The sequence below is a fragment of the Euprymna scolopes genome, chromosome 28 (assembly GCF_053919585.1).
Source record: "Euprymna scolopes isolate OS-2025 chromosome 28, ASM5391958v1, whole genome shotgun sequence".
In the NCBI taxonomy this organism is placed as follows: domain Eukaryota; kingdom Metazoa; phylum Mollusca; class Cephalopoda; order Sepiida; family Sepiolidae; genus Euprymna; species Euprymna scolopes.
In genome coordinates this window covers 65,234,661-65,248,830 of record NC_136509.1, presented here as the reverse complement: position 1 = coordinate 65,248,830, position 14,170 = coordinate 65,234,661, and the positions used below count along the sequence as shown (strand labels likewise).

Sequence of the window (14,170 nt, the reverse complement as noted above, 5' to 3'; positions counted from 1 at the left end):
GGAAAAGATTGTTCGTCGCGTAACAATACTGGGAGCCTCCGGAATTGCATTTCCTCGCTTCCACCGCAGTTCATTGCGTTCCATCCTGACTGTCAATCCCAGCACCCGTGCACCGTCCTTCAACTGCTCCGGGTTCTTGCACTCCAACCCGAACTGCGCGAGGTGTTCTCTCACACGGGTCGCGGGCACCACGTCTTCATTGACAAAAATGTCATCAATGTAAGCAGATGCTGCGCGGCTTATAACTTCTTCCTGAGATAGTACTTCGCTGACAATTGCTCTCATTATCAAGGGAGCCACATTCAAACCAAACCCCAGACGGGTCAGACAGTATTTTTTCCCATCGATTTCCACAGTCTGGTATGGCCACAGTGTCTCATGGACCCGGACTTGTAGGTATGCTTCTGAGGTCCAGTAGAGACACGTTAGCACCTTTTTGTCTCCACTCACGCAGCTTAGCCGCACAAACATCTGCGTTGGCCGTAAATGCATCTACGTAATGATTTAGCTCCCGGTAGTCCATTACCGGCCGCACTTTGGCTTTGTTCTGCTGTATCACAGCCATCAGGGGAATTAGACCTTTGGGGGGTCCCAATTTATCCTCTGGGTATGGCACGAACCAACCATTATCTATCCAGGTGTGGAGCTCCTGCGTGTATTCTTCACGAATTTCTGCTGGCACTGGGTACTCTGACACTCGATTATGCAGCCTTTCAGGGGGGTGGTCCACAGACCATTTCCACGATTCGGTCCACGTTCGGTTTTGATGGTCAAAGGTAGCAGTGAAATCTGGTTCATCGATAGAAATGGCTGCGCATTTAATACTTTTCCTGGCGCCCAGCCGCACTGATCCTGCAGGCTTGACAACGACACCTCCTAGAGCTTTTATGGCGTCAATCCCTAGAAGCAAGTCAAATCCCAGTGGCTTGCCATGCACCACCAACACATCGACTCTGGCAGACACACCTTCATCAGTGGGTACAGAGACCGTTCCAACACCGCAGCACGCATGGGACATTCCACCAATTGTGTTGACATTTACGTTTGTTTTTCTCCAAGACCGGCACCGGTCTGCATGTAAAATTGTCCTGGAGCATCCTGTATCAATAAGCGCCAAACATTGCGTCCCGTCAACATGGATGCTTATCACCGGGAGTGTCGTGTTCACATCTTGGTTGGGAAGGAGACTGGCGCTTATGCGTCCTCCCCTTGCTCATTTCCCGAGCAGTTCCGAGCCCAGTGTCCACTCTCACCGCAACGATAAAACCGTGTTCCACATTTTCGACAGTCCCTTGCAAGGTGGCCTTTAACATTGCATTTGAAACAGGTCACGTTAACAGGATTATTCTGGGCCCTGTTGTTGGGTGAGCGTGTGGCCGCAACCACATCCTGATTTTGTTCGCCAGTCGTCGTCAAAATTCTCGCTCTCGACATTAGCTCCCCCATGGTCAGGGCTTTGATGTTTGGCACCTGTTGAAGAGCAATTGAGATGGTGTCAGGGAATCCAGTGACAAAAATTAATTTTGTGAGTCTCTCTGAGCTTTCTCCTGTGAATCCGGCCAATCCAACCAACTGCCTGATCTTGTTGGCGTACACATCCACACGTTCACCAGCCCATCTAACCATAGTTATTTTTCTATATGCTGCAAACGCGTCATCAGTAAATGCCTCCTTTAATCGAGCCTCAATCTGGTCTATTTTCTTTTGATCGTCCTCCTCCATTTCCATGTAGAGGGCCAGCGCATCGCCTTCCAGGTATAAAGGTAGCAGACTCGCTACGTCATCCACCTGCTGAAGTTGTGCGACAAGTCTCACTTTTTTCAGCCACGCTACAACGTCTCCCTCGCCAGAGAACGGCTTGATAATATCACTGCTTATCCGCACCTTTGCCATATTCGGGCCGAAATAGCTTGAAACAAAAATGTAGTAGGCAAAAAAAAAATAAATAAATAAATGTTCTGTCAGCAACAGTACAACTTCAAAATAGTCAATATCGCCCACCTCCAGAAGAGAGGGAATTCCTGTCCGTGATAACCGTGGTAAAAGAAGACACACTCCAATCGCCAGAAACACCCACACACACAGTTTGCAGGACACTGCCGACTCGTCTCTAGCCTCCTGCTTTTATAGTGGCCGTTTGCATAATCACATGAGACAGAAACGTGATTTTCCGAGAGTTGCATGGGGTAAATGCTAATAAAAACCCCCGGATGCCATCTTGGAATTATCTTTTTCCCCCCAACTGGTGACACAACAGACGTACCCGAGGTAAGCTCTTTTTCCCCTCATTTTAGTTATTGCTACTTCTGCTACAGCATAAGTGACCAGATACCATCAGAAGACCTGATTTAGTAAGAAATAACACTCAAGATAAAAACAGTAGCTCGAAGAATCCAAATATGAATAATTGATCCTCATCTAAAAAAATCAGAACTTGAAAAAAATGATGAACAGTGATGCAGTGAGAACAATTAAGTAATGCGTAGACACAGTGGCCTAAAACAAAATGGCTGCTGAGTTTCTTACTCCACATATACATTATAAAGATAATTGTTAGTAAAGAAAGTTTACTTAGCTCAATGAAAGTCTTTTCATATTGAACAATGAAATCTATTTTTTTAACATTTCCACTTCCAACCATCAATTGACTACAAATAGTTCAATGTGCATGATAAATTACAGATATCACATCTCCAAGAATTTGCTATTAACCGATAATCTCCATATTCTCCAAAACACATGACCTGCTGACTAAACTAATTTATTGAGTATAGTTAAGAGATAAGTTAGTCAATCTTCTAATCTTAGTTCACCATAATTGTGATCTAGATTCAAAATTAATATCAAAGTTTCTAATCTCTTTTTGAAACAGTCATCAGTGTTCCTTGTGAATTTATTGAATAATTGTGAAAAAAGTTTGAGATTATTTACTTTCAAATAAAGTTTTTCTATCAAGCGTGATACATCCTTTGTCTAAATTCAAACAAATATTCTCAAAACACTATTGCATCCTGTAAGTATTTTAGAAACATTAATAAATATGGAAACAATATTTACTTACCGACTAAAAGTTTTGCTACATTTATCACAATTATAGGTAGTTTTTTCAGTGATAAATTTTTGATCGACATCAGGTATTTTCTGTCGACCTCGTCCACCTGAAAGGAAAAAAAGCACAAAGAAAATTATCAAAGCTTTAAAAATAGTTTCAAGCAATAAAGTGATAATCAGATTGATACATTTAATGTTTCAAAATATTTTATTATTAATAAAAATGTATTCAATGTAGTTGTATGAAAAAAAGCAAGGAAGAAAAGCATAGTTAATCGCTAAAAATAAAGCTGAAGGAATCTAACACATAATTACTAGATCTAGCATCAATGATCATGTATAAAGAGAGAGCAAACATTATTAATCTTTGTGGAATGATGGAAGTGCACTGACAAATGGCAAGATAAAAGGAATCAACACACGTGACATTCTCAATCGACTAAGCAAAGACCTTAATGTTATATAATAGAGCTCTACAATGGCAAAATGACAATTTTAACTAGTATATAGAGATAGATTTGGGTGCATTTTCATTGGTTTTCATATCTTCAATACACATTAACAACTGAAAGAGGATTTACTCTATAGGTTGGAAAAAATCTCTTCTAATACTACAAAAAGTGGATACAAACTTTATTTTCAAACATCATGGTAATCCTCATTGGCTTAGCCTTTTTACAAAATTTTCATTTTTTCATAAAATTTTTCATCACAAAATTTTCTGAATTTTTTTACATACTTTAAATATTTATTCACAAAGCAAATAATCATAGTGGTTGACTTGAAAAGTTGGTTATATTAAAGCAATTAACTTCCAAATTTTATTGGTTAGTTTTGTTTGATTTCCAAGTGTTGAGGGTAAATTAACCCACCATATTCATTTGTTTGTAGATTTCTTTTTAATAAACAGTTTGATTTTATTAATTGTTATTTTTTTTACAAAAACAAAATATGCCCTCTTTTAATCCTATCACTATTTCTAAATTCAGGTGGGTATAATCATGATTTTTAACAACCGGTTTGCTTTTATTATTAACTAGTGAGGGGTACCCGGCGTTGTAGGGGTGTGTGGTGTTAAATAAAAAAGAAGCCGGGGGGGGGGGGGGGGGGATCGAAGCCGAACCCCTGAGGCGAAGTTTGAAAATGACGACGATGACGATGTAAGCATTGTTATAAGCGAAGTAAGAAAAGAAAACAACGTTTTAATTAAGCGGGGGAGAGGGGGGGGGGGGGTAAAACACACAAAAAAATAACGTAAGGCAAACAAACGATTAAAACAGAAAAATGAACGAACGTCACGTGAAAAATGGCTTAAATAATACAGGGTTCAATATTTAAATTAAAAAAATCGCAAAAAAAAAAAAAAAATCTCACACCACGATTCGAACCCAAAACGTTTAGATAATGAACCAAGGCCTTAACTACCTGAGCTAAAGCGACGTCTTTAAAGTTTGTTTGGTTTATCAACTATTTAAAGTAAATCAGGTCACGACGTCATCTGATGCATGCGTTGTTGACCCTCCCCCGTCGAAAATTGTCGATTTCGGGGTGAAAAAGTTAATGTTTTTCTCGTTTTCTGTCTAGACATCTCTCTCTCTCTCTCTCTCTCTCTCTCTCTCTCTCTGTTTGCGTCTCTCTCTCACACTCTCTCTCACTTTGTCTGCCTTACTCTAAAGACTGGAAAATGGCATCTGGCTGTTTTTATTTTTAAAAAAAAACTTCGATCGTTAATATTTTTTGTAAGCGTATTTTTTTTTTTTTACTTCACATGTTTGGCTTGGCTTTATTTTTCGTTTAACTATCGTATCTACCTATTTTGAATGTGGTAATAACTTTGGTAACGTTGCCATAGCATAGAAGTTCATAGTTTAGCTTTAATTAATTTTTTTTTTACCGATAACATTTTTAAATTGTAAATTCAGACCGCCATTAGAGGTTGCTGACGTCAAGATCACGTGACATGACTCAGCGGGTTTTAAATACAAGCTGACCCAAAATAAACGGCCGCGTGTATACTTTATGTAGAAGAGTTGGCGGCCGTATTTTTTGGGGCAGTTATAAATCGATTTAAAAATATGTAATGTTTAACATTAAAATGTAACTTTTTGGGGAGGGGCCCCTGCAGAAAATCGATCAGTTGACGCACTTCTGATGGTCACTTTGGGCCAATTTTTCGATATTTGTCGTTCGGAAGGTGGGGCTTTCATATGAGATCAAGTTTGTGAATTTTTGTTGTGTCTGTCGAAAGTTTTTAGCAGACACACAAACATACATACATACACACAAACATACACACATTTTCGCTTTTATATATATACTAGCAGGGCTACCCGGCGTTGCTCGGGACCATATAAACAATGAAAAAACAAAAGCAGATATTGAACATATGTTTTATTCCTAGGGGAGAGGAATCTTTCATCTCAAGTTTTAGCGTTACAAACATTTGTCTTTTATATATATAGATAATGACAGGTTTTTTTGGGGCCCCCCTCGAAGATAACTGATCAGTTGACCAACTTCTAGTGGTCCGTTTGACGTGAAATTTCGATATTTGTCATCCGGGTGATGGGGCTTCGATATGATACCAAATTTGTCAAGTTTGGTTCCGTCTTTCAAAAGTTTTAGCGTTACAAACAAACATACATACATACACACAGACGTTTGGCTTTTATATATATAGATAGACTAGCAGGGCTACCCGGCGTTGCTCGGGACCGTATAAACAATGAAAAAACAAAAGCAGATATTGAACATATGTTTTATTCTTAGGGGAGAGGAATCTTTCATCTCAAGTTTTAGCGTTACAAACAAACATTTGTCTTTTATATATATAGATAATGACAGGTTTTTTTGGGGCCCCCCTCGAAGATAACTGATCAGTTGACCAACTTCTAGTGGTCCGTTTGACGTGAAATTTCGATATTTGTCATCCGGGTGATGGGGCTTCGATATGATACCAAATTTGTCAAGTTTGGTTCCGTCTTTCAAAAGTTTTAGCATTACAAACAAACATACATACATACACACAGACGTTTGGCTTTTATATATATAGATAATTAATTTTGTTATGTAATAACTGTTCATATTAGAGTGTTCATATTAGGGAGATTCATATCGGTGAGAGATAGGTATATTTAATACAGTGCCGACGGGAACATGTAATACTCTTTGAGATGGAGATAAAGATAGATAGACCGAGAGATAGAGCGATTGACATTTATACTGTTTGACAGTTCTGTGAATGGGAGTGTTTCTATAACATTGACACATATATTTCTTTACCTATTTTGGAGATGAGGATTTCAGTCTTTTATCATAATGAAGTAACATTCATCATTTAGAATAGCTGAGGGGGAGACGCATTCTTAAAATGATAGAGACACATTCTTAGATGAGTTTATACACAGTCTTGTAAATACACATGAGTGGAACACAAGTCTATAATACAAATTCACAATACCTTTCTGTTGAATAACATAACACGAAGACGCAGATACAAAATTATGAAGTTGTTCGTTTATTCCATTCAACCGGTCAATGGCTTTGCATCAAGAAATTCAAAGTCCCTACATAATTTCTTTCTTCTCCCCTTCGCTTCCAAGGTTCGATGTCAGCTCTGTCTGTCCGACCCTGTCCAGCCTGACTTCTCTCTCTCTGACTGACTCACTTACTCTCTTGACTTCTGACTTCCAAGCTCTAACTTGAAAACTCATGACGTCATTACATGACTAAACACGTGCATATCGATCCCGTGGCCCGACACGACTCACCTGTCCAAGCATGCATTGCTCCTCACATATTTACAACCCGATTTCTCTAACTTAATTTCCCTAACCCACTTTAATATTTTCTATTGTTCGGATCTAGATTCCTTATTTCATTAACAGAAACAAAATTGCATTATCACATTCTTTTTTTCAATAAACAGACATCTAACTCTTTTATGTGAACTAAACAATGGTTAATTCTACATTCCATTTTCAATAACATTCTGTATTTTTTATTTTAACTTATGATCGGAATTCTCAATTCCAATCCTAGCTTCGCTGGTTTGAATCCTCGGCTATCCTATCTCATATTTACCCACAAGAACAGGCGACTTGTTCTTGTAACAATTTATTAAGGTGGAGTATCTTTGATATTATAATACTTGACATTTATAAATATATAAATTTCAGTTATTTATAGCGGTGGGACATTAATCGGAATCAGAATTGTTAATCGTAAGAATCATGTATTTTGGGAGGAATCGGAATCGCATCGTTAAAAAATACCTTAGATTTACGATTGTTTCATTACGATTCTCTTATATTTTGAAGTTGAACTGTTTGTTTGAAGTGAGATTAATGCTCTCAAAAATTTATGATAAAAACGTCTTAGAACTTTTCATAACATATTTAATATGATATACAAGAACTATATTAACTACTTTAAAGGTAATCTTTATTTATCTTAATGAGTTTTCTTATTCTGTCGCATACATAGATGCTGTTTGGCTGTTTCAAAACCTTGAAGCCCATGATTAGTTATCTGTTTGCACTGTTGCGAAACTTTAGGGGCTGCGAGGTAACATTGTTTTCATTTGTGAGTGAAGTTTATGTATAAAACAGCCTAACTACGTCAACATGAAAAAGTTTATGAATATTTAACCCTTAAAGAAAAAAGTTTTACAGTGTTCTCATTGCAAGCAAATCATGTTAAAAATCAGTGGTTTTTCCAACTGGTGACTAAAAAAAAAGGGGGGGGGCTTATCTTTTGGCAAGTTTTTCTTTTTTTTACCGACACTCTTCCATTAGTAAATGTTATAAGAAAAGACTATACACCCCCCCTTCTCTTTATGTCATAATAAATGTACGTATTAGTCAAGCAGACACCCCATTCCCCAACCCACACCCGTCGAGAAACGACGATTGAAAACCAAGTTAAAATAGACAACCCACCCCAACCTCTTTTCATTCCACCCATGCAAATGAAGTCACCGAGACAAGATCCCCCGCCCCATCCCATCGCCTTGAGAGATGGCGAATGTGAACCATACAGAACCCCAACCCACACCCATCTCAGAAGGAAACATGTGGACAGAAGACTTGAGTGGGAAATTCAGTTGGGCTGCTGCAAGCAATGAGGACACTTCGTGAAATCATCACTCCTGAGAAAAATGGAGTTGAACACCCCCGTAGAAAGTCGCAGAGGTGAATAAAACCGGATCACCAATGGACCGAAAAGGGAAATCAACTCAAAGCTTGAATTTATCTTGGCCGAATATTATTCTTGGAGATGAATATCCCTCCAATGGTAGACTATATACTGAAAATCACGCGTCAGGAATAATGCTAAAAAAATCGGTGACGAAGGAAAGAAAGGACATTTACGTTAACAACACACGCTTGATGGGAATGGACAATCACTAACAGAGCTAAGTATCCCCAATTTTCATTCTCCCCAATCTGCTCAACACAATCCCATGTCCTTATACTAAAATGTTATTCTTGCTATACATAAATTGACTTTTTGCCATGCGTAAAGAAAGAAGAAAACATATAACTGTCTGATCCCAACCAATAACTGTGACTCGATTTTCATTCAAAAACAAAAGGGGGAGAGAGACAATATGTCTCCATAAATAAACCTTATCATCGCCCCCCCCCCTCCTTATCTCAACCCATAATGTTGTTTGCACCCCCATTTGCATTATTGTTGTTTTATCTTTTTTTTTGCATTCACCTGTATTACACTCATGTAAATAAATTAATGTATTTCTAGTACATTCATACCCGATCGTGTCATTGTCATTCTTATTGCCTTATTCTAATTATTAACTGTAAATGTCATTTAGGTGTTTCATAACGATAATACTGGTTCGAACCTCAGCAAGTGCCAGTGCCATTTGGTTGTGATATCATTACAACCGGCACACTGCATATCTTTTTTTTATCTTACAACATGTGTTTGGGAGGAGAATTTCCCCTTGAAATTCCTAGCCCCGGGCTACTGGCACATGGGATTTCCATCCAGGATCTCAATATACGTCAAACCCCTGGGCTAGTCCCAAAACTGTTACAATAAATGAATGAAAAATCTCGTTAGTAAATGAAAAATGTCTTGTAAACCTTTATATTTTTTAAAAATAAAATAAGCAAAGTCAAATTATTAAAACAATAAAAGGTTTAATAGAACAATATATATATTTCTATTTTCTGAACGAAGGTTGTTTCAGAAAATATTTCTAAAACTAAAGTGAAACTTATCACGTGGTATCAGTTGGCAAAACTTTAACAGTCGGTCGGCTTTTTTGAAATATCCAAAAACAAAAACAAAAACATAAAACTACATATTATGCTGACTAATCGTTTCGCTTAAGGTCTTTTGAAAACGACAAAAGAAATCATTTTGCATTTCTGTTAAATAAATGCAGTAAGTGAATTTAATTTTTTTTTTTTTAGAAATTTACATTTCATTAAAATATTCTGCGAATGAAGCAATTTAACATTTCTTTTGGAACTTCTTTGCACAACAAATAAAAAAAAAAATGTGAAAAATTTATTAAAAAAGGAAAAAAGTTTTACGTTTTTTTAAAAATCCTTTGAACTCTAACTTTGCAAACTAATTAGTCACTCAGAGCCATTCAACTAAAGGACTGTTGGGGCTTGGTCGACATTCACTGATACCTGGTATCACAGTTGTGATGTGAGCATAGGTAAATGTTTCCCAAACCTCTAACAAAAAATAAAAATAAAAAGGTTGTCAGAAACAGCATTAAGGTGCAGGCGATTTCGAAAGTTCAATAAATTACTTTTATTTAACAATAGAAATAAACAATTACCAAAGATTTTACTTTTTTATAATAAAGAGGTAAATTAAGACATTAAATAAGAATAAACATTTAAAGGACGATAAGTATATAATTATATAATAAAAATAAATATAGAAATAAACTAATTTATTTAGACTAAAAAAATAACATTATTGTTAAAATATTTTTTAAAAAGTCAAATAAATAGTAATAATTTGAGATGATTGAATATAAAAGGCTAAAACTTTAATCAAAGATTTAGTTATTTTTAAAAAGTGGAAGAAAAATCAGTTAGCGATTGAAGCTGCAAAAAAAAATAATTTTAAAGAGTTATCGAAGATAAAGATTAAATAAAACAAAAAATGAATATCAAAAGATAAACAAAACAAGTTATTCCCCTTGAAATTTAATGTTATTGTATTTTTGTTGAATTAATCATGACTTAATTTTTCTTTATATTTTTTAATATATAAAACTCCTGAAATTGATTGTTATTAATTTCATGGTGCATGTTTAATTCATGGTTAAAATATTTGTTTTGACTTTTATCTTCAATGAAAGAAATGTTACAAAAAACATCAAATTGTTTTCGAAATTCCCTTAATTGTATTTCCACTTTCTCGCTGTACCAAATTTTTTTGCTACACAAAAACTTTCGATTATATAATGGTATACTTCAAAACAACAATTCCACGGGAATCGGAATCGTCCTTGGTATTGGAATCGTTAATCAACATTATCCTGGAATCAGAATCAGAAAAAATTTAGGAATCGTCCCAACATTAGTAATTTATTAAAACAGCACAAATATCAAATCATCCAGTTGAGAAAGCAAAATAATCATTACCTCTTCTTGGGACTGCCTGTCGATTTTCTTTCCCATCGACACCGTCGGTGGAATCAGGGATGGACTTTGCTGTTTTTTGTACCAATTTTGGAACAATGATACGCCGGTCATGGCTAGAACGAGAGTAGACCATTTTATAGTTGTCATACCGGAGTTTATGTTCCAAATAGAGATCAAGTTGAGTAAACTGTTTGTTGCATTTCTTGCAGTAGTGAAAATCATCTTCAAAATCAGCAGGGAGACTGTTATCTTCTAGAATAAAACACAAAATTACTTTGCATCAGACTTTTTATCCATAGGAAATATACATTAAAAAAAGCAAAAAATTTAATATAATCTATTGAAATTTATAATATATATAATAAAACACAGGTGAGGTTCTGAAAGATTGGAAAAACAGGATGGTTGTATGCATTCTTAAGAAAGGCAATCATGTCAATTGTATCAACTAGGGGGTGGGGGTAACCCTGCTCTTTACCAGGAAAGCTTAACTGTCAAATGACCCTGAACTGTATGTGTTTGACATGAACAAGCCGGATTTCAACTAAAATGTTCTTGTGCAGAACAAACTTTTAATGTTGCAACATGTAATTGAGAAACATGTTGAATTCTAAAAGTCTCTTAACATTAGTGTGGAGTTGAATGCAATAGTCAAAGAAGCAAGCGCCCAAGTGTGTGTGCTTTGTGTGGTTGTATAACTTACCTTCAAGTGGGATCAGAGAGAGAAAGAGGTTAAAGATGGCAGCCGTGGCTTTATAAGGTGTGGTCTCTTGGAATTGCATGAGATCACACCGGCCACTGCACACATATGAAAATGAAATGCAGAGGTGAGAGGGAGAGATACGTGCTGGAAGTTGAAAGAGAAAATTGTGAAGAGGAGGAAATATCATGACAAATTCTATCTGTGAACTTTTTTTTTTTTTTTTTCAAAAATACCAGCCCATTTAACTGCAATTAGATTTACAGATTTTTCCAATGTATTTGACAACATTCATTAGCCATCAGTTGCACGAGTATGGCATGACAAGAAAAGTTATCACTGCAATACAACAAATTTATGCAAACTCTAAATGTTGCATACAAACAGAAGATGGTTCCAACAATTGGTTTGTGATAATCACTGAAGTCCATCAAGGATGATTGCTTTCATCATTATTCTTTGCCATAGACATTGATTGGCTATTAAAAAAGGCAACCAAGGATCAAGGTATAACATGGGTCAATAAGTGTAAACTTTCTGCCCTAGACTTTGCAGACAATATTGCTGCACGAGCAGCGAATATCACTGACTTATCAAGACATTATCAATAAGGTCTAAGCTGAAACAGGGAACATGGATCTCTATATCAATTCTAATAAAACTCAAAACATGCTCTGGAACACATCAGCCATCTACAAATGAGTTTATCAACTAAAACGAAATTGCCAAAGTTGACAACTTCACCAACGTAAGAAGTTCCATAAGAAATCATTATCGATTATGAGTTGCAGGATAGGTAAGGACTCAGCAGCATTTAACCAACTCTGTATAATGTAGAGAAACAAAAATAAATTTACCCTCAGATCTAAATTAAAATTTTATAACAGTAACATCTTGTCCACACTGTTATAAGGAAGTGAAACTTGGTATCTTAAAATGAGCCAAGAAAAGAAATTAGATGCGTTTGATTCCAAGTGTCTTAGAAGGATTCCAGGCATCAAATGGTGCAATCAAATTACCAACCAAGAAGTCAGAGATCACACTAATCAGCAAGTGGTATTGTCAGTAATAAGCAAACGTTGTCTATGCTGGTTCAAACATACTCTAAGATAAACTCCAGAGTAATCCAATGGACATCTGATGTAAAAATAAGGAGAGGAAGACCAAAAATGAACTGAAAACAGACAAATGAGAGAGATTTAATTGCAACAGGAAGAAACTGGAAGGAATGCTGTGGATTTGACTTCAAATCAAAAACAGTGGCATACTCTGATTGCCTCATACATTGCAAGATGCAAGAGTTCCTAAGTAATCCAAAGAATGGCATAAAAAATAAAAATAAACAACTTTTGAGCTTGCATAATTATTCATCGGACTACTGTTCTCATCTTGAGTGTGATTTTCACAACGTTTTGGTTGATGTAACCTCCAACCCTCTTCAGGAGTATCTTGTCGATCTCGGGAATGTCTCTGTCGAACTCTGGAATTTGAACCAAAATTTCAAGCAGAACCCTTTATTTACGTCACGGGGATAGCATGTTCTTGTTCCGTCAGCCATGACTGGATAGAGGTGCTAAGTAATTCGCAAATGTATTTTTCGGTCGCCAACACTGAGGATTGAACCTTCAACCTTCAGGAGAATATCACTTTTACAATCGATTTTTCCCAGTACTCTAACCACTGCACCACGGGTCCTTGTGGACAATTCTGGTACAAATTTTAGGAGCCTTGAATTTTTTTTATTTCTAGTTGTAAATAAACCACCTCAGCAGAAATAACCTTCTTTTACACACAATATGGTTTCCGTTCTGCAAGATCTACCGCAGATGTGCTAACGGTTATATCACATAGGATTAGTGAATCTCTTGACAAAGGCTTCCTTTCTAGGACAATTGCTCTTGACATATCAAAAGGCCTTCGACAAGGTATAGCATAAAGGCCTACTTCACAAGATTTCTAGCTACGGTATAACTGGAAATGTTCTGTCTATCATTAAATTATTTCTCTGATAGGCTCATAAGAGTAGTGGTTGATGGACAGAAATCAGAGGCCTGCAGTATTAATGCTGGAGTCCCCCAGGGGTCAATCCTGGGCCCAACTCTCTTCCTGATCTACATCAATGATCTCCCAAAACACATACTTAAATCATTCGTTGACATCTATGCTGATGACACGACCATCTACGGTAACACATCAAAGGCTGTAAATGACAAAGTTCTCTCTGATTCTCTCTCCTCTGATCTCGAGCGCGTGGTTCAGTGGGGAAGACGTGGCTGGTTACTTTTAATGCATCTAAAACCAAACTCCTATCTTTACATCAACGCTCTGATCCCTATCTGGCATCAATTGAAATGGATGGCTTTCGTCTAGGAGAAGCCCCATGTTTTGACAAGCTTCTGGGCTTGAACTTCACTCCTGATCTGAAATGGAACACGTACATCAAATCTGTTGCCAAGGTCGCTGGAAAGATGGTGGGATCCTTCTACCGCTCCAGAAGATATCTCACTACTGATGCAATTCTCTATCTATATAAAAGCCAAGTACATCCAAGGATGGAATACTGCTGCCGTATCTGGGCAGGAGCTGCTAAAAACAGCCTATCCTGCCTTGTCAGAGTACAAAATAGACTTTGTGGCTTAGTGGGGGATGCCCTTTTCTCTTCCCTGCAACGTCTCTCCCACAGAAGAGACGTTGCGAGCCTATCTTTGTTTTATCGTTACTTTCATGGCAGGTGCTCATCTGAATTCCAATCTCTGGTCCTCCTTCGCCAATCTTTTAC

The 14,170-nt window shown here is 36.9% G+C and overlaps 1 protein-coding gene across 9 annotated transcripts in view; it reads right to left on the bottom strand.

The window, feature by feature from the left end:
• The window catches only part of LOC145249680 (uncharacterized), a 103,035-nt gene that overhangs the window by 73,533 nt on the left and 15,332 nt on the right, over positions 1–14,170 (bottom strand). For 7 of the 9 annotated variants that reach the window (XM_080111470.1, XM_080111473.1, XM_080111472.1 and 4 more), the window contains exons 2-3: positions 10,692–10,943; positions 3,062–3,158 (exon numbers count right to left, since the gene is read on the bottom strand). In XM_080111470.1, the coding sequence (XP_079967596.1) occupies positions 3,062–3,158; positions 10,692–10,943 (349 nt within the window). The remainder of the gene's footprint in view (positions 1–3,061; positions 3,159–10,691; positions 10,944–14,170) is intronic. The other 2 variants (XM_080111471.1, XM_080111475.1) reach the window with 1 other exon arrangement.